The sequence below is a fragment of the Aythya marila genome, assembly GCF_965140915.1.
Source record: "Aythya marila genome assembly, chromosome: 2".
NCBI lineage: Eukaryota > Metazoa > Chordata > Aves > Anseriformes > Anatidae > Aythya > Aythya marila.
The window spans coordinates 134,396,307-134,413,366 of NC_139043.1; the positions used below are offsets into that span (position 1 = coordinate 134,396,307).

The window sequence follows — 17,060 nt, forward strand, 5'->3', positions numbered from 1 at the left end:
TTAAGAAAAAACATAGAACAGTGGTTTTCTGATAGCACATTTTAATGGAATCAAAACCAAGTTATTGAACTTTTCGGTCACTGAGTTCATGCTGCACTGAGCAAACTGATAAAAAAATCGCTCTGCATAGTGGGCTATAAGAATAATGAAGCTGGTGCATTTTGCCTAGGGCTTAAGTAGTAAGCAACTGGAAACTGAAAGGGCATCCCACTGCAGGAGGTGGATTGCTGGCCTTTGGTAGAATACGTCCTCAAGTCTTGCAAAAGACTTAAATAGACAGGTCTCAGCTGAACACTACACACATGTATTCTTCTTTTCAATAAATTAATAAATAAATAAATGAAGACCTGAATTATTACAGAATCCAGAAGGAAAACCAACAGCAATCAAACTGTTCATATTAGAACACAGTTATTTTATGTGTTAACATATCCGCTATTTGACAGGGCAGCTAGAAGCACAGGTCTCCTGACAGTCTCCTTAATGTATTGTGTTATTTCACCAAATTCTTTTCTAATCAGCCTGTCTAATTTTCAGTAAGATTTGCAACCTTTCTATGAAGCTGAGCAATTAAAAACATTCAAACGGGACTCGTTATTTTGGAGAGCAGCCATTGAAAGACGCTGTCTCAGCAAGTTTAAATAACATGTACAAGGAAGAGCTCCCCATTGACATTCAAAATGTTGTAACCTCCGTGCGTTGTCCTAAGCGTATTCACCCATCCGAGGCCACCGGTTTAGTGCCATGAGAAGCCCCATTAGCTTGTAGAGAAGAACTGTACTACCAGTGGGCTCTTACAAACAAGGTCAGGGTAACATAACCCAGCACAACTATTGCTTGCAAGCTGTAAAGCAGCATCCAACCAGGCTCACAGTTTCAGCTGTTATGACTCTTCTTCTGTGAGGCCCCTGGGGACCTAGGAACAGGCAGTGCCTACCAGAGGCAGAGAAATGTTGACCTCAATATTTATAGAGGTTTATAAATATGTGGTCCAGAAAGGCCTTGAAGATGACAGTAGGGGAGATTATTGGTATGACTACATAATTCCCAGATGAGGAAAGAGCATCTCCAAAAGTGTGAAGAAACAGCAGCCTTCTTACAAAAGGTCTAAAAATGGATGATAATCTTAAGAGGCACAGCTGAATCCAACTGTCTTCATCTGCATGCAGCTGCAGTGGCTCAGATTCAGGAGAAGCAGACCACAGAATCACACAGGGTGAAATGTTTGGCAGATTGCTGGGTCTCACCAAGAGGAGACTGGCAGGAACAGGAGGATGCAGAGAGGGGAAGGCACGAGAGCTCCCTTCACTCACACACTCTCTGTGCTAAGTAATAGCACCAGTGCCACAACCTGTATGTGAGAAGCATTCAATAACAAGCTTAACTCCAGAGTTTTGCCCAGACCATCTGGTGCTTGGCCACTACAGGTCCTTCCCATCTTACATCCACTTCTCCAGATCCCAGTATGCCCCAGTGGATGCTCCAGCAGCAGCATACCCTGGGCTCTCATGTGTGTTGTGTTTTCCATGCTCTGGGAACACCCCTCAGAGTGGAGTGCATGACAAGACATCTAAGCACACCTTGGCATGGATGTCTCTACTGATATCAAGGACTAACTACTACAGGGACTTGAGCAGCATTGCAGCCTCCTTACACACTGGGGAACTGCTACCAGGTAGCCCCCACTCGTAGAAGCAGAGGGGCAGAATTTCCTCCCCTGGGTTTTGATGCTGGTGCTACTATACCTTGTGCAAAGTTTGACCACTTCACAAGGGGATTATTTGGCTCCCCTCATCATCCTGCATAAACAACGATTTCAATAAAACAGCAGTTAAATCAAAATTGTTCTCTTGCTCCCAAAAACTTATTCTTTTTAAATGACAACATGTTCGTTTTGTGAGTGGGTGGAGAGGTGACCTTGTCAACCTCATCATGAAGGGTTTACGAAAAAGGAGACGGCAGGGAACAGAGAAACAGGAACTGCCACCTCATTTAATCCATCATTTTTTTGCTTTCACATAAGTAATTTTAATATATCTCCCCCCAAGTCCCAGCAGAGAACCAGGTCTCTCTGTGGCTTTTTCCATTTCAGCAGCCAACCCTGCTCCTACAGCTGCATCTCTGGGCACCTCCTTGCATCTCCTTAGACAGGAGCCCTAACTCTTAAAGGCAGTCAGTGGTCCCCATGCATGGCACATGTAAGTCATGGTAGCAAGGGATGAGCCAAGCTGTCAGTGAAAAAGAAGATGGGTGGAAATAGGGAGGGCTCCAAGCTTGATCTGCATGGATGGGCAAAACAACATCCCCACGTGTGGTCTGATATCCATCCCTAACGCAGTTGCTGAAAACCCAGGTGAAAGGCACCCTGTGGAATGGCTGTGATGGCCCATAATAATTCTCATAAATGTCCCTTTCTCTTGATGTAAAAGCTGGATACAGCTGGTGGGCAGAAGGTGAAACTGTGTTCAATCTTTAATTAAAAAAAAAAAAAAAGTGTAAAATTAAGCCCACTTATGGCTTCTAATGACGATCTGAGCATCCACTTCCAGAAACTGTAAATCAAATGTCCCTTTTATGGCTCTGTGTGCTACACGAATAGGGACTCCAGCAGGAAGTTTTCCCCTGCTGAGCATTACTGGTGTCCCCTCCAGAACTGACTGCTTTCATACCTCAGTGGTTGCCTCATTAGCTACATGAGAGCTTTGCTTTGTTAGGTGTATGTGAGCTTTGCTTTTCGACACACAAGATCTCACCTGATGATCACCCCTATGTCTCAAAAGAAAACTTCTCCTAAAAGTCATTGCTCTTTTTGCACATTCCAGAAATTGTCAGGATCAGAAAGCAGCTCAAAAATTTAGGTCTTCTCAGTCTCCTAATTTTCTGGGAAATACTAAGACGTATGTGACCATAATTTCAGGACTTCCTTATGAAGTACTGGGGTCAGCATTTCTCTCAGCATTCCCCATGACATGTCCCAGGAGCCAGTAGTGTCAGAGGCTCCCCACAGGGGTGATCAGGGAAGGGCATCCCATCCCATCCCATCCGAGTCAGGGACACCAGGCACTGGTCACCTCCCTGGGTGGGGATGGGATGAGGCCAGGCTGGGATCTGGGCCCACAGGTGGGTCTGGCTCAGCAGGGCCCATGGCTGGGCAGGGCAGGGCTGTGGGGACCTGGCCTTGCTGTGGCCTTGCTGACATAGGGTCCTGGTCCATAGCCCAGGTTAGGGATCCAGGAGAAAAACAGTGCATGTGTATGATCAAGGGTAAATTTATGGTCACAGTCTGAGCTCAAAACTTACCCTCCCTGCTCAGGTCATTTTATTGTATTGACCACATGGTTCACCTGAGCATTGCTGTTGGCATATATATGACGCTGACTGCTCCAGACTGTCATTAGTTAATGAGCTCTGTTTAACAGGGTGATAGTGCTGTTCTTCCAAACTCAGGGGTTGGACATAGCCCTAACGATTAAAAGCAGAGTACGGTGCATGAAGGAGGTCAAATATCACATAGATTCCTCCAGGGAGATGAGATGAAAGTATAGTCACACCATGCAGCTATAGCATGGCAAAACTTTCTTGTGCAGGTTCATTCGTATTCAGACGTGTCAGTGTTAAAGAAAACAACAGGGAATAAAAATTTGGGAAAGAAAAAAACTAGGTTGTAAATTTCACAAATCAAAATGCATCTTAAGCTAGCAGGGTTTTCCTACTGCACGAGAGCTATCATTTACAGCAGTGCTCAAAGCAAGAGAGGAAAAATAGGATACCAAATCTCAGGATAATAAAACTGGGCATCAATGAAAGAAGATGCCCCACAACAGGAGATAGATTACACTATCAAACTAAAATGTTTGCTGTATTGCCCCGAAGGCCACCAGAATCCTTCCATTCCTATCTTGTCATATAAAAAGCGTTATCATTTGTGCTGTGTCTGCTATTCAACATCCTTTAGAGGCTAGAGGACTGGTGGAACATCCAGTTTTATAAGTAATAAACATGATACTCTCTGAACACAGAGCTTCCAGTTGTGATATCCAGTTGTGATATCATCCAAAGCACTGCAGGGCTTCTCCCACACAAGTCTTGAGACAAACCTTGAAGGAATTCAGTTGCATACACAACTCCAGAGCCATGGTGCTACTTCGCTCAGCTAAGACCTTCTCCAGGAAAAAGACTGAAATACTCAAAACTGTTGGCATAAAACTCAAGTCCCTTCATCTCCAAAACATCAGTCTGAACTTGCAGGCCACTTTGTTGTACCCCAGATTTCAAACTGTTGACACATTCTTCCAATGCTTCCAAATGCATGAGGCTCATCCCAGAAAAATCCTGCCCTTAAATTTGTCAGAAAGTAAAAAATCACTAGAGAAATTCGATTTCCTTCACCATAATTAGGTTTGGAACAAGCCATGAAGGTCACTTGCTGGCTTTGTGGTCCTTTCTAGACAGCCTCCAAGCACACAGACCATGGACTGAGGCTGTGGATCTGCTGGCATTTCCTTTGGTGGCAAAGCTGCCTTGAGGAATACCTTTCCCTGGCCCTCCATTCCTAGGTCTTCACTCCTCACTGCCTCATTTGCGTTAAAAAAAAAACTATTTGTGAGGCTGGGAAGGCACTGTTCCAGGTTTGAAATAACCCTCCCAAAATATACCCCATTAGCATTATGTTCTTTATAAGCCACCTGCCAATGTTTAACACTGAAGGCGGATTAAAATTCACAAGCCACAGCGAGGGTTTTTAAATGGTGACCCTGTGTTGTTTGCCAGGGGTGACAGTAAGGGGATGTGACTGCACAGGAGCCTGCTGCGGGGGTTCGAGAGGTGGCAAACTTAAGCAAGGTGCCCCCAGCAGTCTCCTGGCACCCCCCATGCTGGCTGCATGAGGCTCTCGCACAAGCCCAGGCGTGGGGAAGGGAGGTCTGAACAATCAGACAGAAGGCACCCATTTGCCAGCTGGAGTGGCAACGCATTGCTCTTCAAAATAAATGAGCGGCAGCACGGCATATTGCTGCATACGGCCCTGCTTCGAGCACTCATGCAGGGCCTGATGCTTATTTATCCTAACACCTTTCCACATCATTCTGGAAGTGTTTTAAAAGGGTCTTTACATGCAAGGTCTCTTTTTATTGTCAAAGTAAGGCAAGAGGCTTATGATAAATGAAAGCCAGGCTGAAATCTAAATCTTTGGCACTAATTCTAATAAATTTATCCCTTGCAGAGTAAAATCTGCATTGGAGATTCAGTTATACAGTGAGATGCAATTTACCCATATTACATCTGTGTTTCCTAATGCACATTAAACTGCAGTTTCCAGGCCCATGAAATGAAAACTTAGAAAGATTAACTGAATTTGCATTGAGTAAAAGGTATATGGCCATTATTTATGGGAACTTTCTTTGCTGGTAAATTAAACTGATGAACAGAAAAAAGAAAAAAAAAAAAAAGAAAAAGAAAAAAGTTTCAAATGTATGTTCTCTTCTAATTTACCAAGTCTAGTTAAACCATTCCTCCTATTTTTTCTTTATTTCTGTATTTATTTGTGATCTAAAGGTGTTCTCAACAAATGTAATGACCTATATAGCTTCAAATGCTACATTTGGTTTCCAGTAATTAGGTTTTTAACAGATTTCAATGGATCCTATAACAAAATAGTCTTTGGGGAAAAATGCCTCCTAATCTTCCATTTCTGTGTTAAATCTGAGGCTAGAGGAATTTAGAATCCTTAACAAAAAACATATTTTTGGAATTTGGAGAAGCTTATCATTTAGCTATTATTATTTATAGAGCTCTGGCTGTATTCAGTGCTTTACAGATGTATAAAGAATATAAGGTCCTTGTTTCAATGGTTTTCACAGTGTAATTCATATATTCACATGGTTCAGGCCCATATGAAGTACTGAAGGAGACCTGAAATAACAGTGAAAGGGTAATTACCAGTGTTGGAACATGTAATGAAAATACATTTGGTTTCTTCATTGTGACATAAAAGACAAAGAACATTGTTCAATATACAGGAAAGAGAGAATTAAAATGTTTGTCACCATTTTTGTTAAGAACAAGAGAAGAGAGGAGAACTTGGTAACTAAGCCAGGGAAAATCTGAGTGGAGACAAGACACTTGGTGTAGGTTTTACATGAGTCGCCACACTGGATTCCAGACGAGTAAATAAAGTTCCTATCTCACAACTATTACAATGCTCTTGCCTTTACTAGGTTCTATCTTTCATTAGTTCATGAATTTAGAATATTTCTTTTTCCAGAAAAGAGATAAACTTTAAAGGCTGGAAGAAAAGCTTGTTAGGGTATCAAAAGGTGTGGGAGCTTGAGAGGATAAAGCAACTGCAGAAGTGAGCCCCTTTTGTCCAGCTCTGTGCTTCAATAATTTTCATGTATTCTTATTTATATTCCTCAGTCTGATTAATTAATGTCCATAATGGTACCAAACTGAGATGAAGAATATGATTGGTAAAAGTTAATAAAGTCACTTTCAACAATGCTCTCTAAGGCTACATACAAATATAACCATCTACGATAATGTTACAAGCGTTATGAGGGGTAATTTCTTTCCTTCTTGAAGAGTTACAATCAAATCGACCATCTCCTAAATTTCAATTTCTTATACTGAGGAATCAAATCTCAGAATTAGAAATAAATGGGAGAATGGGGAAGGCGCAGAATGGATTTTTACGCTGTTCTTCAAATGAGTAGCCTAGGATACTGTGCCACATAATCAGAGAGCATTTCACGTTTTTAATATTGCCTGTTAGATTGCAAATAAACGTGTCTCCAATGAATGTATAATAGAGGCTCTAAAAATTTCAGTCATAGCTGGTAATACCTTAATAGAAAGATTTTCTCAGGGACCATCACGTAACATCTCCATGGCAACTATAGACATTACATACCCAGAAAAGCAAGAAAAGGATTGTTAAACTTTTGCCAGTTTCCAGGTCCCTCAGGAGAGACAAGGATTGCAAGCAAGCATTGATGGACCAGCTTCTCCCACAATAGGGCCAGGTGGCTCAGGGATATTCCTCCATTGCTGCCCAAGAACAGGCTTCCTAGATATTCCAGTTTTATCCTGTCTAGTTTCTGGTATACAAGTCAAGGTATAAGCCAGACCACTAAAAACCTTGGTATATTAATTCCCAGAAACTATAGCCAGACTTACATGTACATTGAGAGGCTGCACTGCTCCTCTCCCCACTTCATGTTGCTCCCCGGACACCTAAATGGAGAGCTAGGGAGGGTGCAGCTCCTTGTTCCAAGGAGACACGAGGTTCATGGGGAGGCAGAGTAACCCCGGTTGTGCTCTGGAAGATGGAAGTAGCTCTGCCTGTACTCGGAAAGACTGGCAAGCTCAGAGGAGACCTATCTAAACAACTGAGTAAATCATGCTGTCAGGCGTTATGTTAGGTTGCAAGACAAGGCAGAGAACACTGTTGGAGAGATGACTCGCTCTGTGTGTACACACAAACATGCCTCTAAATAAAACATACCTAGCTTGTTCCCTTCTGTTATTTTAGTACAAAACTTGCTGGAGTACAAATGAGCTATTTCTAATCCACTTAAATCAGATACACAAAGTCTCAACAGCAACGTAGCCAGCTGAATACATTATTTACCAAACCCGAAAAAGAACTTTTGTATAAAAATCTCCCATTACAATCTGCGAGGAGCAGTGCAACGGCATACCTTTTCCAGCATGCACCTCTCCAGCACCACTTTCCAACAAAGGCAGGCTTGTCTTTCAGCCCATCTCAGTTAATCCTGTGTTATCTATAACTAACCCTTTGGTTAATGTGCACAGAAAAGTCTTTTCCATGTCACAACCTGAATGAACATGCTCAGCTGTTGAACTCCATTGTCACATGTGGGTCAGGGGTAAACGTGGGCTGGAGACGAGGACACTTGAAGTAACTTGAGCACTTGAGTAACAAGTGAGGAGAGGAAAAAAGAAGAGATCTGGCTGCATTTAAAATGAAGTTTGATCCATCTGGGAAAAGACTTCTGTGATTATACAGTAGGGAATGGACAGCCCAAAGACCCTTCCAGTCTGCTGTTCCTGCAGAGGAGGGGTGCTACGCATTAGGTTCTTGCTTTCCTTCTTGCACCTCACGCACTTGGCTCTCCTTGTTTCATTTCCACAAGGAGTGTTAATCATTTACAGATAGCTTGTAATGCAAAAAAACAGGACTGGACTCCAGAAGGCAGAACATTCTGGTTAGCAACATCCTTCATTTAAATATAAACAACTGCTGGATTATCAGCGATGATTTAAAAACAAGAGGTCTTGCACTCACTAAAATATTCACACACATGTATGTGGGTGCATACACACACAAACACAACTGGATGCTTTTAATTTACAGATGCTTCTGGTCAAAACTGTACGATGTAAACCTGGGGATTATGATAATGAATAAACTTTTTAAAGAAATGATCTCATACGCAAATTTCTTGCAGGGGCCTGAGATATAGGCAATGGCCTCATTTTTCCCTCCAGTTTCCATGTGACACATTACAGTTGTGCATTTTGATCTTTTACTTTGAACTGTAACCCAACTTAAATTATTGGGAACCATTTCGTAGTTCCTGATGGGTTGCTGGCATACAGACCAAGTGTCTAGTTCACAAGAAATCAAAACAGGCATTGCACTGTTGCCTTCTGTTGCAGAAAACAGAAGTCAGTGTAGCTGGATAATCCCTTCTAGGTACTTTTATCATCCTTTTATGTTCTCTGTTGCACTTAAATAAGGAGATAAAAAGAATTCTCCTTTACACTTAAATTAGGAGATTCTAAGTATTTTCTCCTAGTTGTTAGTATTTTTCAGCTTATGTGGATTCTCCAAATATACAACTTGCTGTTTTTTTTTTTTTCCTGCTATTTAAATATTAACATAGAATATAATAATAAGACAATTTCTTCTTGACAGGGCATAATATAGAGATGGGGCCTATGAAGAAAAAATCTGTCCATTGCCTTTTAGGCAAAAAATAATGAAAGGGTTCTGAGCACCCTTGTCCTAAATCGGATGCTATTAACTTTATGTTCTTGTAAACCACACAATACTCTAGTTTGTCCTAGCAGATTCTGATCTATAGCCAAGAAATGAAGCTAGAGGCCTGGTCAGATAAAAGCTGCTATTCTTTATTTGACTGAAACTTCTGCAGACACTACAAGCCTTGCTCTCCATCATCTTGACATGATGAGTCATTGCTGCATGATAACATAGACACTGAATGATAATGTTCAAGGTGCTTTAGTCACTGCAGGGAGCAACAGGTTGTCACTGAATTAGAGAGAAAAAAGGCAAAGAGTCATAAGAAGTCATTAAATGCAAGAACCTCATGACAAGTCCAAAGCAGAAAATTGTATGAGAGACAGAGAGATCAAGAAAGAGTAGATTAGAGTTATAAAGCAAAGTAAATGGAGTCAGGATCTGTTTACTCCCAAGCTGGAGCCCCAGAAACTTAAAGCAGCTTTTAATTGACAGTTAACTATCTGGGTGCAAGTCTGTTATGTACACAAATCCCACATTTGATTATTTTTCATGGGAACCTCTTTCCAGTGCATATATCTTGGCTGTTGATGGCTTCAAGTGCAATCCATATCTGCTGACAAAATGACTTCATTTTGATGAGGAAAACAGTTACATTATTGAGGATGCCAGCTATAGCTATATTGCAGATTTTAGCTACCATTCAGCTGACTTAATTCAAGGAGATTAAATGTCAACAAGTTAGACTTGCCTACAAGAGGAGATATACTTCTGTGTTACCACTTTGCCTCAGCCAGCAAGAAGTGGCCACGTCCAAGCAGCCAGCATTTTCTTGTCTCTGAGTCAGTGCTTCCAAACACGGAGGATTTTCCTTCAGAAGATGCACTCAGCATGGTGGGCCAGCACCCCATAGGTCTCTGCATCTCAGGGTTGCTTCCACAGAACACAGCACAGGATACAGAGAGAATTATAGCCCTTCTCTTGGATAGTCACTGAGTGCCTCTTCCAAGTGCTAAATTCCAACAGTCCCATGATTTCTGTCTATCATGGTTCCACAATCTCTCTTGATTTCCCCATTATGGGCAAAACAGTCCATGTCACCAAACAAGGCCAAAGCTTCCAGCCTAGATGACGTAAATCAACCGTGAATGTCATGGAGAAGAACGGAGTTACACTGGTATAACCTCAGTTTAAGCAGCACACATCTGTTTGGTTTGATATTGATTATTTACTTTTGAGAATACTCTGCAAATATCCCTGCCATATTTCTTAAGATCTCTGCTCCAGGCCTGGCGTTGATTCGCACACCAACTGGCTGTCTTTTGAAGCCACTGGCAGTACATTTCAAAGTCCAGATTAGTCACAGAATGAAAAGCATATCTCCCAACTGTTCACATTAACAAATGTCATTCTTCTGGGACAATTCATGGTGACATTATAAACATGAACAAAACAGTTTATACATATCAGCAAAACTCCAAATGGAATAATCACAGCCTTTGGTTATTAGGTGAGCCAAAGGTCCTCACCTCCCTTATGACTGAAGAGCACATTCTGGTGTTTGCTCATTTTTATAAAGCCTTATTTGTCTGAGTTTGGTCAAATTTCTACTTGAGTCACTGGGATTCTTTTGATTTTTTTTCAAACAGGAGTTAATCAGACCCAGAAGACTGATGAAGACATGTAAGGGTAAGATTCAGATGTCTAGTTTTTTGATGCCCAGAGCAGACTACCATAACATAGGTAGGTGAACATCATACCTCTGCTTCAAAGAGCAATAAAGTCTTCTTTAAATCACAAAATGGTAAGGGCCCATACTGTCACACATGAAATTTTATGAAAAGGGGAACTTTTATTTTAAAAATAAATAAATCAATTAGTATTTTCCTGTCCATTTAGACAGAAAAACTGACTCACCAAGGATTCAAATGAGCACTAAGGCAAGTGAAACAGCAGAAGCAGATTCAAGATGGGAGCAGCACCACCCCATCAGGCAGCAGCGATGTCTTAGATCCACACAGCACCTTCACAAAATCTGACTTGCAGGCTGGTGTTTGCCTGAGCAGCCAGACCTTCACCCTCCCTCACCTTGCAACTCTGAGGCAAGGCTGTGAGATATCAAAATCAACACAGGAGCTGTGGACAATTTAACTTTGAGTCCATTATTTGCAGAAAAGTCTACAGGTTGGTGGTGGGGTGGGCAGAGCAAAGCACTGCACTGAGCCAGACACCTCCAAAGCAGGATAGGGATTGAGACTCATCCCATAGCTGGTGTTTCCTACTCAGTGCTAACAAGGGGAAGACGAGCACTCACGCTGCTCTGCTGGCTCCAGAGTAAATCTGATTCTGCTGCCCTGAATCACTGTGCTAACGAGCAGTGCCTGTTTTAAGGCTCTGCAACTGGGGGCTAAGTTGGGTATCCAACAGAGCCTGAACTATACCCCAAATCTTTCTGTAAAATACCATTTTGAAGCAGTCCAAAGCAAAACTAATTTCTGCACTAGGCAGAATATGTAAATTTTGTGATTCGAGTTTCTTTGCACTTGTCTTTCTGACAAATGATGAGCCTTTTAATGTTATTATTGCCTAGAAAATTCCAAATTACCATTCTCAAATGTCCTAAAACAAATTAGCATAACTAAGAAGCCTCTATTTAACTCTGTCTCCTCAATCATTAAAAAACACCACAAATGCACATATTCTTCAACGTCCTCAGAAGAAAACAAAGACTCATTTCACCATAACAGGGATGTGAGGGGAAGCATTGAAAAGAGCCTGAGATTTGGGAAAAATAACCCAGTGAGAACCAGGAAACAGGCATGGCTTTGCTCACCATCTCCTGTTGGCTGTCAGGCTAGGAAGCATCCATTCGAGCAGCTGTACCAGCAATGCTGAAGAGATGAAAGCGTCCAGAAAAGGTGAGGGATGAGTTCTCCCACCAGTGCCATTCACTTTGGGTCTGTCTGCCCTAAACCCAAAACGTGGAGTTGAAGCTGCTGCCCAGCACTGCCATGCTGGGCTTTGGGGGGAAACTGCCTGCAGGGCCCTGGCTCCTTCCAGCCTTGGCAGGGTGGAAGAGGCCTGCCAGAAACACAGCAGTGCAAACTAGGCACTTCTGGGACCCGTAGTAGTGCCTGCTGGAAGCCAGATAAGCAGGTCGCTCCTCATGCTGACTGAAAACTGAATGCTACATCCAGTCTTTTGGCTATTTTCCCATCACACCAACGTGCCTATGGTGCAAGTGCAAGGGAGACAAGCAAAGGGTAAAGCTCTCTAGTCATTATTCCCCTTATCTTTGACTAATTAATAAGTTCCCATGCTGCATCTGACTGTGCTTTAACCTGAAGACTACAGCTTTCATAAGCTGCATGCTCATTTCACACCAGACATGTTGGGATCTTTACCTCTGCAGGGACAGCTGATTTTTGGCAGGGCAGAATTCAGGGTTATTCAGGTGGCAGGAACGCTGCCAGCAACTGGTTGCAATGTTTTTTAATTATAAGTTTTGACTTTTGGATTCCCTATGATTGATTCAAAAAAGAGGTGTATTTGAAAGACCGAACAAAGTTAAAGGAAACTGGGACTGTCTGAAGTCTGAAACCTGACAGGTAAAGAATCATATGATGATGCAGTCAGTGTTTTGATACTTTTGTTTTCAACAAACAGTTTTAGAATATGGGGTGGGGGGAAATCTTTCCTCCATAGCCTTCAGAGATGAGTACAGCAGTAGGAAGCAGGGTGAGGGCATGTTTGTTTCTACTCCCCTCATGCTCAGGGACTGGCTCACCGGTTAACCTGAAACAGTTAACATCTGCAGTCCATCAGGGACCAGGCTGCAGCATGAGGAATCCTACAGAGACTGGGAAAAAGGCATTAAAAAAATCAACTACAAAACACTTGAAATGGAAAATAAAAAGAGGAGAGTTTGCATCATTTGCCTTCAACTTGAATAGCCTGATAATGTGTGGTGTTTGCTTCTTGCAGGGGAAAACCATGGCTGGAAATTTCATTGTTCAAGTGCTTTAAGCATCCTGGTGAATGCTTGTAGGACGTGCTCTAACAACAGTTTTCTCTGGTGGAAGTGCCAGCTGAAGAGGCTCTCACTGGTTCTGGGGTGCTTCCTCAGCCAAGGGAAATGAGGAAATAATCTTCAAGTCCAGGGTGGCAGCTCCCTCTGGGATCAAACCATGCTTTCACCTTGCTGAGGCCACTGAGTGGCTGCATCAAGCCCACAGCAGCATGGGGTGAGTTGAACACTGAAGATTTCCTCCTTGAACAGAATGAGCTAAAGCCTTAATTGTGGCACTTTACATGAAATCTAGCTTTCATGTATGTGACAGAAGGCAGCATGGAAAGGCCTCACAGCGATGCATTTAATCCTTGGGATTTCTTGTCGCACCTGATGGTAGGCACCACTGCCAGCTGATTCAAGCACACGAGGATTGGGTTTCCTTGCTGCACATACTGGCCACCTGCACAGACAGCCTGCGACAGACGGTGATATATAGTCATGGGACAGGAGGCCACCAATCTGTCTGAAGGAGCTGTCAACGTTTTAAGCCTCAAGGATAGAGCCAAAGTGATTTATTAGCACAAATCATGAAATAAAACAACATCTCGAGGTGAGTGTCTGGGCAGCCAGTAATTACTCCAAGCTTATTAAGAGACAGGCAAAGGAGGAAAAAGACACAGAAATGAAATTAATTTCCCTCTCAGGCTCAGCTTCCGTAATTAAACCACCACACACAGTGACAACACACAACAGCCATGTGAAATACTGAGTTATGGAGGAAGAATTTCTTCTGAGTTTTCATTGACTGTTTCTACCCAGCTCTTTCCTCCTCCTCTGACAGAAATTCAAACCAATATTAATATTGTAGTTAATAATCTCAACTAATCTTGCAAAATGTTTTTGTCCATAAACAATAGTATTGGAAATAAATAAACAATATTTGAGAAGTGCCGAGGGAAATAAAAAAAGGATTAAACTGAAGCAATTACACACACTTTATGTTAAGCAGAACAAATTCACATGTGGTGGCTTCTTATGTTCATTACTCCAGCAGACTCGAGATATTACAGTAATATTAGTTTGTCAGGAAATACTTCAGGTAACTAAGTACATATTTCATCAGGTTTTACTACATCATTAAACACGTCTATGCTTCACAGCACACGATACTGGGCTGAGGCAGGGAAGGCTGTCAGAGCTGAGCCTTGAATAGCATCAGACAATCATTGCCCATACTGATGCTAAGGAGAAATCCCACCTCCAACCTTTGCCTCATGACCACACATTCCCCCTACTAACCTTGTGCCAACAGCTAGGATCAATAGGCTTGATCAGGGATATGACAGGAGAATAACCCTGATGATAAATAAAAAGTAATGCCAGCACAAGCAGACATTAAACTGCACAGTCACATGAACACAGGCTCTTTAGCTTCTTCCAGGGAGCTGCATGTTTACAGCCATCATTTAGGGCTGACTGTAGTACCATGGACTTCCCTAATGCGTTAGAACTGCTAGGCCTGCATGGATGTTCCTGATGTCCACATGGCACAGAAAACAAACAACTCCCCTTCAAAACCAAACCAAGTGGACAAAACAGCCACAGGAACAGGGGAAAGGACAGAGAGAGCCTCTACCTGCAAACCTGAAACTGGGCTCAAACCACAGACACAGCCAGGACAGTCCATTTGCTAGGAGCGGAGGAAAGAAATGGTTTCTGATGTATCTAAATACATAAAATGTGAAAATGAGAGTGCAGAGAAGAAGCTAACACTTGGGAAGATAAAGGTTGGTAGCAATATATGGCCTGTAGTTACCCTTTGCCTAGTCCAAAACCTTAACTCTGCAAGTAAATGGAAGCACAGAAAACCAGAATCAGAAAACTACCATGCTTTAAAAATAGCAATCCTCACTCAATCATCCCAAAATGCAGAGCAGGGCTAGGAAGTTTTGCAAGCAAAGCTATAACCCCATCATGATGTGCAGGCAGGTGTTTCAATGACAAGGGACCCATGTCACCAGGCTCCCCATCAGCTCTGCAAGCACTCCCAGACCCAGGGCCCTAATTCTCAAACCTTCACTAACCCCCTGGCTCTAATTCTTGCCTCCATAAGTGCTCTGGTTCCCATAAGCATCTCCATCAGCCATCAGGCAGGAGTGCTGCAGCTCCAGGGGCTTAGGAGTTTATTCAGAGTTCAGAGTAAATTCAGAGTTTTCCTTTCCTCTGAGGCTGAGAAATGCATCCTGCCACCTGGATATCCTGCCAGTAGCACATGCAGAGTCCAGAGGGGAAGGTTTTGGGGACCCTCCCTGAGTTATGACCTGCTACTGGGCTGCTCGCAGAGAAAGGAGAGCAGTTACTCGCAAGCCATTTTATGCACAATTTATGCCAATACTTTGCATCATAAAAAAGTGGTTTGCTTCTTGTGCTGCAGAGAACAAGAATGTTGAGTATCCTGCCATGCCTCCTACTTTGTGAAGCAAAAAAGCAGGGAAGAGGTAAAGGGTTTAATCAGCTTCCAATTCATTTTTATTGTTAGCAGATGCTTCAACTTGCTAGTTCTCGGAGGCCGCTTCAGTCTCTGCTTTGCCATCACCCAAATACCAAATACAGTGTCAGCACTGACAACTACAGAAACACTGCTGGCAGACACCAGCAATGCTGTAGCACAGAGCAGCACAGCTCCCAGCCCTGTTAGTGCTCGGACATGGCTGTTTGCAGGGGGAAGCTAAGGAGGCCTGGGATGAAGAAGGAGCAGGTGCCAGCAGCAAAGGGGTGCTGGGAGGGGCTCTTCAGAGGACTGTGGGGAGAAGCTGAAATGATTTCCCTGCTCTCCCTGAGCCCACTTGTTCCTCCTGGTGCTGCAGGGCACTTACCTTGTGCTTGCTGTACCAGGGGCCGGAGAGGGGCCCCTCAAAGAACACATTCTGCTCCGAAACGGGGAGGATGCCCATGTCCCTGCCCTCAGCCCCCTGTCACGCCAGCGGGGACAGGTGGCCAGCAGCAGAGGCGAGCAGGATGAGGACGTGGCACTTGCTTCCTGGTGTGGGTAAGGCTGTGCCTGTGGGTCACCCTGCACCCAGGGGCACGCAGCGTGACCAAGGGCAACAGGAGACCCTCAGCTGGGGAAGATTTACATCAGGGTGCATAGGAGAGGAAGGGGAATTGGTCAGCAGGTTTTGCTGCTCCTTCCTAGGGCATTCAGGTGCCTTTTTTCTTTGTTTTTCTTTTTTCTTTTCCTCCCTCTCTGACTTCCCCAATGCCCCACCCTGCTCTTAAAAGGCAGCCTGGGAATTTAACTCCTTCAAATCAATGCCTAAATTTCATGACCAAATTGTTCACTCCTCACAGATAGCTTACCAGAGCTGGAAGTTGTTGTTTCCATATTCATATAGTCACTTGCATAAATTCTTATTTCTGTCATGCATTCTTTGCTCGTAGACATTTCCTGAATAGCTTCTTTGCAGAGATTTCAGGCAATGGGTTTGTTTCCAATCTGTGGCTTTATCCATTCATTCAGTTAGTTTTGATTAAATCACTTAAGCTCTCCTGAGGAAAACAACCAGAAAAGCTCCTTAAATGGGAGATTAGGAGCTAGTCAGATAGGAGCTTGGCTGAGTTACACTGGGGGACAGAAATGGGCTTCTAAAGAAACACAGAAAGCAAAAATTAAGCCATCGCATCTTCAGGCTCTGGACAGGATAACTGCTTGTTTATCTAGAGAGCTCATGTGATCCTCTACCTTCTATCTGAAGCATTGGGATGTTGGTCAGCTGGGCTTGAAAATGTCCAAAGCCCTGAAAATTTCTGTAAGAGGTGAGGCTTGGGGGGCAGTTCTTGTACCACCTGCTACAGCAGAGAGTTTTGTCCTGCTGTTACGTAGAAGAAATTGGATTGATTCTTGGTTCCAGTGTGCCTGGTGGTCCTACCATCAGTGAGATGCATGAGGAGAGAAGAGAACAAGACAACAAGCAGCAGAGGAGGCTGGGGAGTGAGCTTCCAGCAGACAAGGAGGTATTATACCTAATGGACATAAGCAGCAGC

At 43.2% G+C, this 17,060-nt stretch overlaps 1 protein-coding gene across 1 annotated transcript in view; it reads right to left on the reverse strand.

Annotated features, from left to right (window-relative positions):
* The window catches only part of NIPAL2 (NIPA like domain containing 2), a 50,062-nt gene extending 33,836 nt beyond the window's left edge, over positions 1–16,226 (reverse strand). The window contains exon 1 of the mRNA XM_082754456.1: positions 15,893–16,226. Within this exon, the coding sequence (XP_082610582.1) occupies positions 15,893–15,970 (78 nt within the window). The 5' untranslated portion in view covers positions 15,971–16,226. The remainder of the gene's footprint in view (positions 1–15,892) is intronic.
* Positions 16,227–17,060: the final 834 nt, after the last annotated feature.